The 12,683-nt window shown below is 34.7% G+C and overlaps 1 protein-coding gene across 2 annotated transcripts; it reads right to left on the bottom strand.

Moving 5' to 3' along the window:
• Nucleotides 1–2,317: 2,317 nt before the first annotated feature.
• On the bottom strand, nucleotides 2,318–12,680 carry LOC124165086 (meiosis-specific with OB domain-containing protein). Of its 2 annotated transcripts, none has more exons than XM_046542354.1 (10): nucleotides 12,582–12,680; nucleotides 12,217–12,351; nucleotides 12,003–12,134; nucleotides 10,354–10,429; nucleotides 9,402–9,612; nucleotides 7,107–7,260; nucleotides 4,929–5,120; nucleotides 3,818–3,995; nucleotides 3,460–3,655; nucleotides 2,318–2,969 (listed from the first exon to the last, which is right to left on the bottom strand). In XM_046542354.1, exons 2-10 carry the CDS (start codon nucleotides 12,329–12,331, stop codon nucleotides 2,781–2,783), a joined length of 1,443 nt encoding a protein of 480 aa, XP_046398310.1. In that variant the 5' UTR covers nucleotides 12,332–12,351; nucleotides 12,582–12,680; the 3' UTR covers nucleotides 2,318–2,780. The 2 variants fall into 2 exon arrangements, with proteins under 2 accessions (XP_046398310.1, XP_046398311.1); XM_046542355.1 differs by having other exon boundaries at nucleotides 12,540–12,628.
• Between the last annotated feature and the right edge of the window lie 3 nt (nucleotides 12,681–12,683).

The raw sequence follows: 12,683 nt of genomic DNA, 5'->3' as shown, positions 1-12,683 counted from the left end.
TATTTGATGAGGGGTATGAGGAAAAACATGGTGTTTGTGCAAATAATCATCAATGCTATGTCAGATCTATGTGTTTGGGTATGAAGTGTGGGTTTTATTTGTGATTCATTCTTGTGGTTATGAGTGTAGTGGCTGAAGACCTTGCTCGATTTGGCACTTACATTTATTGTTATAATTTGCTCAAGTTTTAGGAAATATGTCAGGATTCCTTAGAAAATAAGGAAAAATTATATCTCTGTGCATAAGCATATTTATCATTTTACCTGTTCATTTCTTTGTATTACATAAACATTTCATGCCTACTGTATATAAATAAATAAGTTTCAATTATTTATAACAAGATAATTTTGCTCTTGGACTAAATCCTACTATTATACTGTTTCTAATGTTTTTCCTTCATCTACAATCTATTTTGTGTCATTCCATATTCTTAAGGATTAGAATCACTTTATATTCTATATACATATGTATATGCTTTCTTTCGGCACATTACCCTTATCTAATTTTATACTTTCATTCTGTGGTGGAAATATTATTCTGGTAACTTTTAATACTGATTTTGACTGCTTATATGTAGATACACCCATGTCTCGTATAGCGCAAGGGATGCGTTCCTTGGGGTCTTTGCGCTATACGAATTTGCGTTATACGAGAGCGTTTTAACATAGGGAAGATAGGGATGCGTTCCTGGTAGCATAGGTCTTGGGTATTGAATTTCCTCTAAAACATCTATATTCCCATAAAAAGCCTTAGAAAACATTATTTCTATAAATATTTATAGTTTAAAACATCTTTAAAGATAGTATTCACGCATTCAAAGACTTTTATTCACGTTAAAAAAAATTCTTACGTGCTTTCGAAATTCCATCCTGTCGTGCGGGTGGGCTAACATCTGCTATCTCAGGGGATCGTAATTCGTTGCCGGCAGATGATGATTTTTCAAACTAGTCTAAAAACAACTATTGTGTGACCCAGGCCCTTTTGTCGCTCATCGAAATGACAGGAAAATGCTACTTTAAATGCCATTTCATAGCTAGCGGAGTTTATGAATGATAAATCATTTTAATTTGAAGTCCTCCGAGTCATTAGCAGCTACGTGAAACAGTCTTTAAATGCCTTGAAACCTGACCCAGGTTTTCCTTCCCTGAAAATAAATGAACGAGAATGCATTCTTTTCCAAAAGAATATCGTCTCATCAACACTATAAACTAGTTGAGGGGGAGAGGAGCCACTTTCAATAACAGCTTGGAGTTCATCAGAAAATGTTGTGGTGGCTGCGCTATCAACACTTGCAGATTCACCTGATATCGCCGCACTGAAAATACCTGCTTGCCATTTAAATTCTGGAACCAACCGGAGCTTTCACTTAATGTCTCGGAGCGATTACCACTCTCGTCTTTTTGTACTGATTCACCATGAACTTTCCGTATGTGTAGACCGCTTGGTTGAAGTTGGTGCGGCTGAGGTCACTGATATTTTAGCTTCGTCTTTATTCAGAATAAGGCATCGTGAGTTTAAACTTCCGCGCAATATCGCTTTGACGCTCTCCATTTTCAAAGCAATTGACCTCTCTCAAGTCCTCTTCTAGGTTATGGTTTTTCTTGATAAATTCTTGATTTTTCTACACGCATTCCTATTTTTTGCCATATTCTCTTGGTTTTTACTCTGTATGGCTCTATCTAAATCACCTTCTTCTGCTGAACTGTATTCCTGAGACGCAGAAGGGCTATGACTGCGGGGAGGGAACGAAGCCATTGTGTTTAAGACTCTATAGCGGACCCTTTTATGTGTTGATGCTATTCATGCGCAACTCGGTCACCGCTCCATTTCTCCCCCGTGAATACCGATGACCTTGAAGGCTTTAGCGTAGACTCTCTACCTGGAAGTCAATCGCCCGGTAACCTACGACGGCAAAAATACGTCTCAAACCGTATTGCTGAAAAAAAACTCATTTCCACTAGCCCCACGCTTAATTAACGATCTAAATTATTTATTATCATGTTAAGGAGACGAGATAAATCTTCGGTAGGCCGGCTATCTAGACCCAATGACGAGTAATACTTCTGGCAATTGCGCAGCTATGAATTTCGATTAATATATAAACAAAAAAGAAGATTTGAGGCAAGAAATAATATCAATATGCGTAAATTGATAGAAATTTCGTGTGTACTTAGCGCAAGATCACGTTTTATCACGAGAAAGTTTAAGATTTTTGATTAGGCTACACTGCGTTGCAATGTTTCCCCGAGGAACGAATTTGCGCTATATCGAAATTGCGCTAATCGAAATTGCGCTATACGAGACATGGGTGTACTTCATATATTTTTGGCTCTTGTTCCTAACTCCGAGGAAGGTGGTAGTGCTACAGAAAATTTAGTCGTGTGAGTCTTTTGCGTCTTTCATTGTACTCTACCTGGGTTGTATTTGTCTTAATATATTTTTAATATACGTGGAATTTTTTATATTACAAATGAATGCAACAATTATTGAGTTTCTGTGGTATTTTAATTAACAAAGAATGTGTATTTCACGAAATAAATAGAACAATTAGGAAAAATAACAGCATAAAATGAGGGATGGTTATAAAATAAGTGCATAACTGCACAATTATTCATCCAAGTTTTGTTACTTTCCAATGTAACATTTGTTAACCATACCTCTTAAATATCACTTGAGATAAATTAATGTATGATGATTCAGGAGATATCAAATGAAAGGTCATTTGAATCACTACTCCTTCCATCCATCATAATAGAGAATGCCCGCTGAAATGGTAACTTTTAGCATCTTGGGCATCTAGCTGCAACCTCAGAGGGATCTGCAGGATCACAAGAAAGCAGTGAAATGAGAGGAACTTGCCTTTGTGAGTTAGCTTTTAGTACCATAACTCTTGCTGCACATCTTTCTAGCAGCAGATTCCATTTGAGGGATGTTTTCTCTTCAGGTGTTAAATGCTGAAAACCTGTGGGCTAAATACAGATAGATACGGTTAATAACCTCAATGTATTGTCCTTCAATAATCCTTCTGTGATGGTGGCTGAAGATGTTCCAGTTTGCATTATGAATCATCAAAAGATTAAATCTTATAATTTAAGTTAGAATATGTGTCTTCATATTGAATTGGATTGCTATTTCATGATGATAAAATCATGAGTATATCCAACTTCATCAATTTTTATGATTTAAAATGGTATAATTATGATGGGAAGAAATTAATTCAAAATGTACTAGTAACCATTAAGGAAGATGAGAAAGTTCATGGATTATGCTATGGTATCCTTCTATGTAAGCCCAATTTTTTCTCTTCACTATATATTCATGATTATACTTAATCCATTTATTTTATATTTACTGATATCTTATGAAGTTACTTTCGGCATCATTTATCAGTCTATAAGTTTAGCCTATACATAATAATATTTCTTGAATTCACAGAAAGTTCACAGAATATATATTTACCGTGCATCCTAAAACTTTTTCTGCATTTTTATCCATTAGGCGGCATCCAGGCAATGAACCAGTGTGATCACTCAATGTCACACGAATGTCAAAAGTGATTTCTGGTTTTGCAATAACAGCACCTGATCCAACTGGACAATCTATATTGGGGCACATTCCTTGAAAAGTATCTTCCATTGTTGCTTGGCATTTGGAACTATCAATCAAATATCTAGTTATAATTTATTTCATGTATAGCACCAAGTATTACTGAATGCATGAACAAATTATGTGAATTTCAGAAATTATTAATGTCTAGTATAACAAGTGTTTGCTTTAAATGTATTGAGCTTAATTGTTTTCCATGGGAATGACTCACCAACGAGTAACAACTACGCGGCTCACTCCATCCAAGTCTAAATCCGTCACAAAGCAATAAATGAGGCAACTGAATTGTGAGTCTTCAGAGTTACGATGGAAATTTTCTTCTGCGACCATGTTTCTTGATGCCTTCTTAATTACTTGCTGCACAGACATAACCACTCGAATTGCCGATGCTTTAAAAAATATAAGTTCCATTTAAACTATGGTCATACAATTATCATGCAACTATAAAATATAGAAATTTATTACTAAATGCCATCACATAGATGACAAATTAAAATTATCTAAAAATCTTGATTTGGAATGTCATGATAACAATCATATTTTACCAACTTTGAGTGATCATTATGTATAGTTCAATGCCATCAAAGTGGAACAATCAATTTTCACCCTATAGTAATATATTGGAAGAAAACAAATGCTGGTAAAATGATTTTAAACTGTATACATATACATAGCATTGCTAAATGATGCCTTCAGAAGTGCAGTTCAGCACAGTAGTGCATGATCAATAGCTTGCATAGTACCACCAAGAAAAAACTTGGTTGCATGCATGGCATTCCATGAAAGGTGATTGAAAAGCTTTAACCTACGTGTGCAAATAAAAACTGATTTCCTTGGTGTTTCGCATCAAATTAATCAGAAAATTATGATTGAATTTCATGTAATATTTTTTGTAGATTTTTTCCTATTCCAATAATATCAAAAAAATTATCCAGAATTTTGCTGATCCTTCCTTCAGTGAGTAGGGTCCTCCCTGTAGGCCCTTGGGAAAAGAGTCGGGAGGGGATTATGAGGGTCTTCTACCTGCTCTCCCCCTCCTGGCAGAACAAGGCTCTGTCCTCTTGGGAAAATTTTCCTGCACTGAGTGGAAGACACCTCCGCAGCTGAAGGTGTGGTGAAGAAAACTTTTCAGGCAATAAGGGAAGGGGAAGAATTACAGTGTTTGCAAATGAATTATGAGAGCATAGATTGGTGAAATTTTATTAAGAGGAGAAGGATCGGCAACCTAAATGCTTTCTGTGACATTTAAACCAGTCAATGCTGATAATTTAAATAACACTGTTGAGCTCTCACATGTTCAGTCGTCTTTTGTAATTACTTACCATCAGATATTGAGTTTGCCATTTGATCCAGTACTGCAGATGGTGCAATTGGAGCGCTAAAGGCATATTCTCGCAGTACATTAGCTTCAGTAGTATCTGGATTTTCTGTGATTATTGTTCGAGAGCAAATGCTGACTCCCATGGATCTGTGAAAGTTATTCCAAGCCAGTCGCACATCAGCAAGAAATAGCACTGAGGAAAAATATGATATCATTATAATTGGGCTTAAATGAGGTGTTGTTAAAACTCATGTCAGTTCTACTCAATGCATAAATAAGGGAAAATGAAAGTCGATGAAATTTTTTTGACCTTGCCTTATTAAAAGAATTACTTCCTGGACAAGTAGCATCGTCAGTGATATAGTAATCATGTTTAAAGAAACCCATCTTCAACCCTTCCATTGAAATTTACCTGAAAATTCCCTACCCCAATATTCCCATATCCCATTTTTTTGTGATATGGATGGTCCTTTATCTGCTTCTATGCTCAGTATACATGTGGATGAACTACTGAGTTTAAGGACCACACAAATGACTCGACTGCATGTGGATGGTGATAGTCATAGGAAAGCTTCCATTTTACCAAAATTAGAACTTCGTCAATGCAAGTAACATGGAGTATCCATGTGCTTCTGAAGCAAGTGTTATTAATCAATAACGAACTCTCTTAGATTCATGTGAAGACCTATTCTGCAGACTCTTCTAATGTGTTTTAAATGATCCGCAATGAGGTGTTGACTTTAGGGGGATATGAATGTGAAAGTAGGTATATCATGTTACTAATATATGTTTGGTCAGGTTATGATATGATTTTTTCATATAATAACCTGACATATTTTTAGTAGATGGAGAAAGTCAAATTCGATCTAGTATTTTAAGATGAGCATTTTTATTCGTAGCTAGTATTAAAAGTAAAATACAATGCTGCTTGGGTTTCCTTCAATATACAATTAAGTTATGAACTTTAAAAAATTTTCAGCTAAGATTTAATTTTGGGTGGGTAGTCAATATAATGGATCTACGAACAATAAGATGCTATTTTTTCCTTTCAAACTTAAATGTACTAAGGAGAATTGAATTCTAGTTCTTCCATTTAGAGTTAAATTTTTCCATTGCTTAATGTTAAAATTGATTTTGTTCACCGCCTTGTTCCTTGTCTTAAATTCAGGAAAATGCAGATGAATCATTGCCGTGCGGGCATGCCGCAGCGAATAAACGCTGAACGGGTTGCCTAAAATAACGTGGCGTTATGAGTGTTGCCTATGTCCTAGGATAGAGCGAATGTGATTAGTGCATGCATTCATCTGATTGTGAGCATAGGATATTATTTTATATTTTTCCGGTCATTGACCGCAATAAAATAAAAATTAAACCATTTTTAAGGTTTTGGTTTATTCTTGGAGCCCTTTATTTGTTGTTAACATTTACCTCCTGTTATTTCCTTGATGAAGGGAAAATAAAACTCATTCTTGTTTCATGCATTCAAACTGATGTTAAAAAACATTTCTTCCTGGTTACCCTCCCTACATTCTCAATGAACTTATTAAGTTAACAGCCTTAGTACAGATCAAAATCCTATCTAGGATCCTTAATATTTATTTGCGATTTTATGAATAAGTAGATGAATTGAGGACTTATGCACTAGGGATGAGTAAAGAATATTGGTTTCGTAGGTAAAATGGAACAGGGTTTATTCATTATTTTGCTGCTTCATGACTGACTTGTTTTTTAATGACTATTGATATAATTAAACATTATATAATTGATTGAAATAGGCTTTACATGGTGAAACTGTATAATGATAGTGGAAATGGAATAAGGTTATTGTAGTTGTCTACATTTCAATTCCAAATTATGTCTTGATTTAATCAAGAACCCTAAAGTCATCCCATGTATTACATGATAATAACATTAACATGAAATGGTGGTCATTACCTCAAAAATTAAGTTTGGGGCATTATGATTTTTACATGTTTGTAAAATACTGAGACAAGATTCATTAATACTCATAGATTTGGCAAATATGGGATGATACAAACTCTCAAAAATCCATAGTCTTAGCACACTAAGCAAATTATATTTTACTAAAGGCATCCTAGAAAAAGAAATGGCTCAGAAAAAATATGCATGCATGTGATTTACTTGGTTTAAAACAATGGGGAAGCAGAGATTTATGTACCTGTATGTCTTGGTTTCCAATGTCCTGATTGCACAATAACATCTGGCTCCCAAAGTTGAATTGGGAAGTTTGAGTTTGTTTGATCCAGGACAGTTACTTCTCGACACTCAATATCTCGTCCATCTTTTGTTTTAATATTCTTCACAGGGCTAACCTAAAAGTTAATTAAAATGACTAGTTGTTAGCTAATACCTCTGTACCACTAAGCAGTGAAGGCAGTAGTATACATACTCTTTGTTCAGAGATTAAAACATGACATTCTGTAAACAATGAGTGTGCCCATTGCTGACATGAATCCAAGCAATGCAATACATGAGTTTGTTTTCATAAATTCTCAATACTTACATAATGGCTATTACTGAGGTATGATATCTCACCACAGAGCTAGAATAGTTTTTTTATAAAATGAAATCAATAATAATCTATTGCTACATGTTATTTCATAATTTTTGCTGTTGTTTTTTCTCATCATTCTAATGTCACACGATTTTGGGCGAATGAATACCGTACTTAATTAATCAATAGTTTTGAATATGGTTGAGGTTTTTTGGTTGAATTTTATCTAGTGATGGTTCGATTCCGATCCCGATTCTGACATTTCGATTCCAATTCTACCGATACTGATTCCATCGATTCTTACGCCATAGGCTCCAAGAAAAATATCACTTAATTCCAGGCTACAAGACAACCACTTAAACAAGTATTACTCTGTGAAAGAATCAGTTGACAAAAACATCTTTCATATCATCACTATGTAATTAAAATATAATAGCTGAATTTTAAAACAGAACATACCTGAAAAGTGATCTTATCTTTTATTGTAAATATCTTATTATTATCAATGATGTCTCACAAATTTAATCCTCTTTTACATATTTTAAGTTTTTGCTCAGAAAGCAAAGCATCTTCACTACTACTTACAGCCTTGGGTAGGAGATGCAAGTCTTCCAGTATTTCCCAAGGAAGGAATTTTGTAGTGCATTCATCTCTGATAATAAAGCTTCCACTTCAGCTTCAATAGTGTTTGCTACGGTGACTTAAGGTACTTTTCCAAATGCATCACTGTATCTTGATCATATACCTGTCACAGGCTCCCTAGTCTGCATTTGCTCCTCTAGAAGTGGTGTGCCACTTAGAATCCATATGCAATGTGTTTTGTTATTACAATAGGGTGGTTTCCTATTATTTTTTTATTGCTTTAATCGAAAGATTATTTATCCTGGAGTACGTATTTCACGGTTTTAGATTTTTAAACGACAACATCTATTTTTCGCGATTAAATGAAAAGTGAAAATTTTCAAGCGCGCGAAAACGCGACGCTTAAGTATGAATGCCGGGAAATATCTCCGTACGTCGTATTTCTGGTTCCCCCTCCCGCGGTGAGGTGACCTTGAGGCGAGGCTTAGCGCTGATACGTCGCAGGATGCTAGCGGATAGCTGAGTACCTTGCTGAATGGTAGCGCTTGGCTTAAAAAAGGTTTATTAATACCTTATCAAACGAAGAAAACTTTCCGAACTTAGCCAGTTTTAATAGGTGATTATTAAGACATGTTTCCCTGAGCTCTGTGCCTCATGCATGCATTGGTAACCTCAGACGATGTATAACTCCTATCCTCTCGTGTAGAAACTAGGTCCCTGTGACGTCATGCAGCGTGGAATCGCATGGGCGCCAATCTGGCCTTTTTCAAATGAGGATAAAATTTGACCCTTGCCATTCGTCTAAACCGGTATTTCAAAAACCAAATAATTTGTGTATTATGAATACACTAATGGTGGGTAACGAATCGCAATCAATGCCTTTCGTTTTCTTTGATGAAGGAAACAACCCTATTATGTGACGCAAAAATTCAAATGACTGTATATAAATTTGTGGCCGTATATACAAAATGTATATAAATTTGTGGTTTGAAGTACTACTGTAATCGAATCGATTTTTCACCTTGGCTAGTACTCATTTTCGATTCCTATTATTGGCCAAGAATCAAGGAATCGAACCAACCCATCATTAATTTTCTCTAATTTTATATAAAATTCGGAAGTTGAAAAGCACTCTAATCCTGACAAGTTCCTCTTCTGTGCGTGCTCTTATATCAGATTTCGAACCCATATCCTCTATTGTGTTTACTTGAGCTATTGCATTCATTGAAGTCATATAATTTTGTTGCCAATTGCCATGCTCAAATTCTTTTGAATTACTCACTAAAGGCATTTGATCCAATGCTTTATTAGTAAATTACTCATGACACAATCATATAGGGCAAATACTGTATTTACTTGAATAAGTGTGAAACTTACCCTTGCTACAGCCACTAAAAGGTCTACGAATTCTGTCCGAGTAGATGTTTCACTTGCTAAAATATCAGCAATGGTAATAAAGCTGGAAGGAGCTTTGGTTGGAATATGAAGTAGATGAATCAAATTATTATACATATCAGCATCAAACTCATCAACAGGTCTTTGTAGTTGTACTGTGGATTGATTTTCTGAGAGGATCAACTGAAAAGGGCTTTAGAAACCCAAGCCATCATAAGCCAAAAATGAAATGAAATTATAAAATATGAAATCTAAATTATAACCTTACATGCTCTTTAGGGATATAAATATGTAATCAGCAGTAAATTTATATGCCCATGGAGTAATAAATGGTACAAAGTTTGTGAGGAATGTTGGTTGAGTAGCAGTACAGTAGGGGGGCAGAAGATAAGGATTGTTTGTTTTGTGGAAATGGGCTATCATTATTATGAGGTTGGACAATACTGCCTACATAGAGTTTACCTTATTTTCTTTGTGCCCGTTTTTTATTGTGATAAATTTCAATATTTATTTATTGAATATCTATAGTTTTTAGGCGAGGACATGCATATTATTAGTCCATCATCACATTATAATTTTATATTTCCCTGATAATGGCTACCCTGAATTTTGAAAATTCAATTTTGGAAACTGGAATCTTCTTAAGAAACTTCACCAGAAAATAGTCCCTACTAAAAATTTTCTTTTTTTACAATTGGAGCAGAATAGATCGGGCTAAATTCAGAGTAAGGTTTTGCCCAAGTACCATATGGATGTTGTCAGTAAAGAGGAGAGAAATTTATAAAAAAATAAAATTGAGTTATTTCTTTTCTGTTTTGGGTTATTATGGGCTCAACACCGTTGAACCCTCAGAGAATGAAAAAAAAGCCCATAACTTAGATTTCCAAAGAGGAAAAAATCTCATGATTTATTTTTTTTATTTAAAAATTCATACCTTGTTACACATGGTTGAAATCTCTCTTCTGAATCATTTCCTTGTCTCATATTCACCTTGACATTCATCACTTCCACTGTCATTCCGAAAAAAATTGTTAACTCAGTAAATATTTAACACACATACTGGTAATAAATTACAGAAAATAATTTGGACATGATTACAAACATAGGCGTAACCAGCAGTGGGGGAGGAGGCAGCTGCCTCGTCTAGAAGTAAAAATTGCAAGTCTTTAAGCAAAATCAGTACTGAATTGAAACGAACGCATTCAACAAATTTTCTTTAAACCCTCGAAAGATGATATGTTTTAGTACCAGATAGGTGACTAAAATATAACTATTACCTCATAAACTAATGTAACAACTTAGTTTGCCCCACCCCCCACCTAGCTAAGATCCTGGGTACGCCCTTGATTGCAAAGCATATTTACTTTATAGAAAGAAAAATTGCATAAATAATATGGCAGCCTTATTCATGGGACCTGATGAATTTCCTAATTGTTATTGAAGCAACACTTTTTTTTGGTCATTTAAAAAAGACAGTAGGTATTCCCTTGCATATATAGACAACTTTCTGCCTCTGTGGCTGATAAATCTGATTTCCTGAACCTTTAAATTTATCTCTTTCCTTCTGTTTTTTGTCTGGCTTTGGTATTACAGCTATGAAACTTTGGTATTACAACTGTGAAACATCTAATACTCTTTACCACTGCTAAGAATTGCATTGGAAATGTGATGCTGTGACAAAACTGAAGATTGTATACCGAATTATGCGTGGGTGTCACTACTGAAATATAATCGTTTAGTTAAAATTAAACATTAATACCAAACACTTATTGAGTTATGCATTCTTTCCTTGGTGATGTTATTCCATAATGTACCCATTTTCCCAAATATAGCTAAATATTACATTGAATAAGGCTTTACATGGCTGGAGAAGAGTTAGGTTTTTGAAGGTTTAACCTTAATAGGTTATAACATATTTTACTTGGGCAGATCGTGCAAATTTTCGGCATAAAAATGAGGAATAGGTACTATTCATTTAAAAGGAATTCCAAAAATGTTGGACCCTTCCTAATACCTACACTTGACATCCTTTTCAACACTGATCTGTATGACTTTTTGAAGAGCTGCCCTAGCAACTTTAACTGCAGCAAAGCTGGAAGAACATGGAAAAGTTTGTATTGAATGTGCTCTGGATGTATGTTAGGTTTCCTTTTTTGCGCAATAAAAGTACACTATTTGTGTGTTCGTTATTTTTTACATCTGTCATTAAAATCCTTTACTGTGTGGCAGAAAATACTGAAAGAACCAGCACACTCTATAAGTGCATCTTTTCCACCACTAACCTCAATCCTCACTGAAAGAATTTATGTGCCTTGTGAGTTTTCAAAGCAAAAAGAAAATCTATACAATGCCAACATCCAAATTGTGTGAAAGCATGTGTACAGAAAATAGAACCTGTCCTATTTTGGTTTATGCATTTGTCTAACTTCTGCCCAATTATGTTTAAACCATTCATACAATTGAACACTATGAACTTGTACACCCTATAAGACAAATGAGAATACCTGCAAGAATATATTATGAGAACAGTACAATTTCATTTTTTAGGGTATAGCAATCATAGTTGAGACAAATATTACATACCTACATCCCCAATGTGGAGTCCACTAGCAATGCTGTTCACATTTTCCACTGAACCCCAATACGAGGCATTAATAAAGTCATAGGGAGTATCTCGCAGTGTAAAACTCCATACTGCCCTTTCAGTCCCAGGATCTGCAAATGTATAAAGATTTACAATGTGAATACGATAGCGAAATGGTTCTTACAGATTATTTTTTACATAAAATGTACTGACTCTTTTTACTCGTAATCTTACGAGGCGTTTGTTTGGCAATTATTACAGCAATTAACATAGCATTGCCTATCCCAGGACCCAATTCAGAGATTGAAATTTTTCTCACGCCAGCCATGTTTCTCAAAATTAAAATACCTGTAAATCAAATCGAGTGCAATAAATACTTGGCAGAATGCTTATAATTCAAGAATTATCATAAGATAGAAAAATAACAATATGTCCATTATGGTAGTGTGGGCCTCTGATAGTATGCATAAAATAAATTTAAGGTTTGTTAATTTTGCAATAACTACCAAGTAAATTATAGAAAAAAGCTTAGTTACACTTAAATACGAATTTAAGTAATCCAGACTTTCATTCACTACCTTCCCACTTAAGATAAGCTTTGGAATCTCTTGAACGTCCTTTTGAATTATGGCAAATATGGCCGCTATTTTGATTAAAACAAATGATCTAAGCAAAACATA

Source organism: Ischnura elegans, chromosome 9 (assembly GCF_921293095.1).
Source record: "Ischnura elegans chromosome 9, ioIscEleg1.1, whole genome shotgun sequence".
Lineage (NCBI taxonomy): Eukaryota > Metazoa > Arthropoda > Insecta > Odonata > Coenagrionidae > Ischnura > Ischnura elegans.
This window is presented reverse-complemented; position numbering and strand designations above follow the sequence as displayed.

Excerpts from the sequence above, each read along its gene's own strand:
- LOC124165086 (XM_046542354.1), bottom strand. The coding sequence starts at position 12,331 with ATGGCTGGCGTGAGAAAAATTTCAATCTCTGAATTGGGTCCTGGGATA. Across the intron at positions 12,135-12,216 it reads TAAGATTACGAGTAAAAAGA|ATCCTGGGACTGAAAGGGCA; the intron begins GTCAGTACATTT and ends ATACATTTGCAG. Across the intron at positions 3,656-3,817 it reads CGCGTAGTTGTTACTCGTTG|TTCCAAATGCCAAGCAACAA; the intron begins GTGAGTCATTCC and ends TTTGATTGATAG.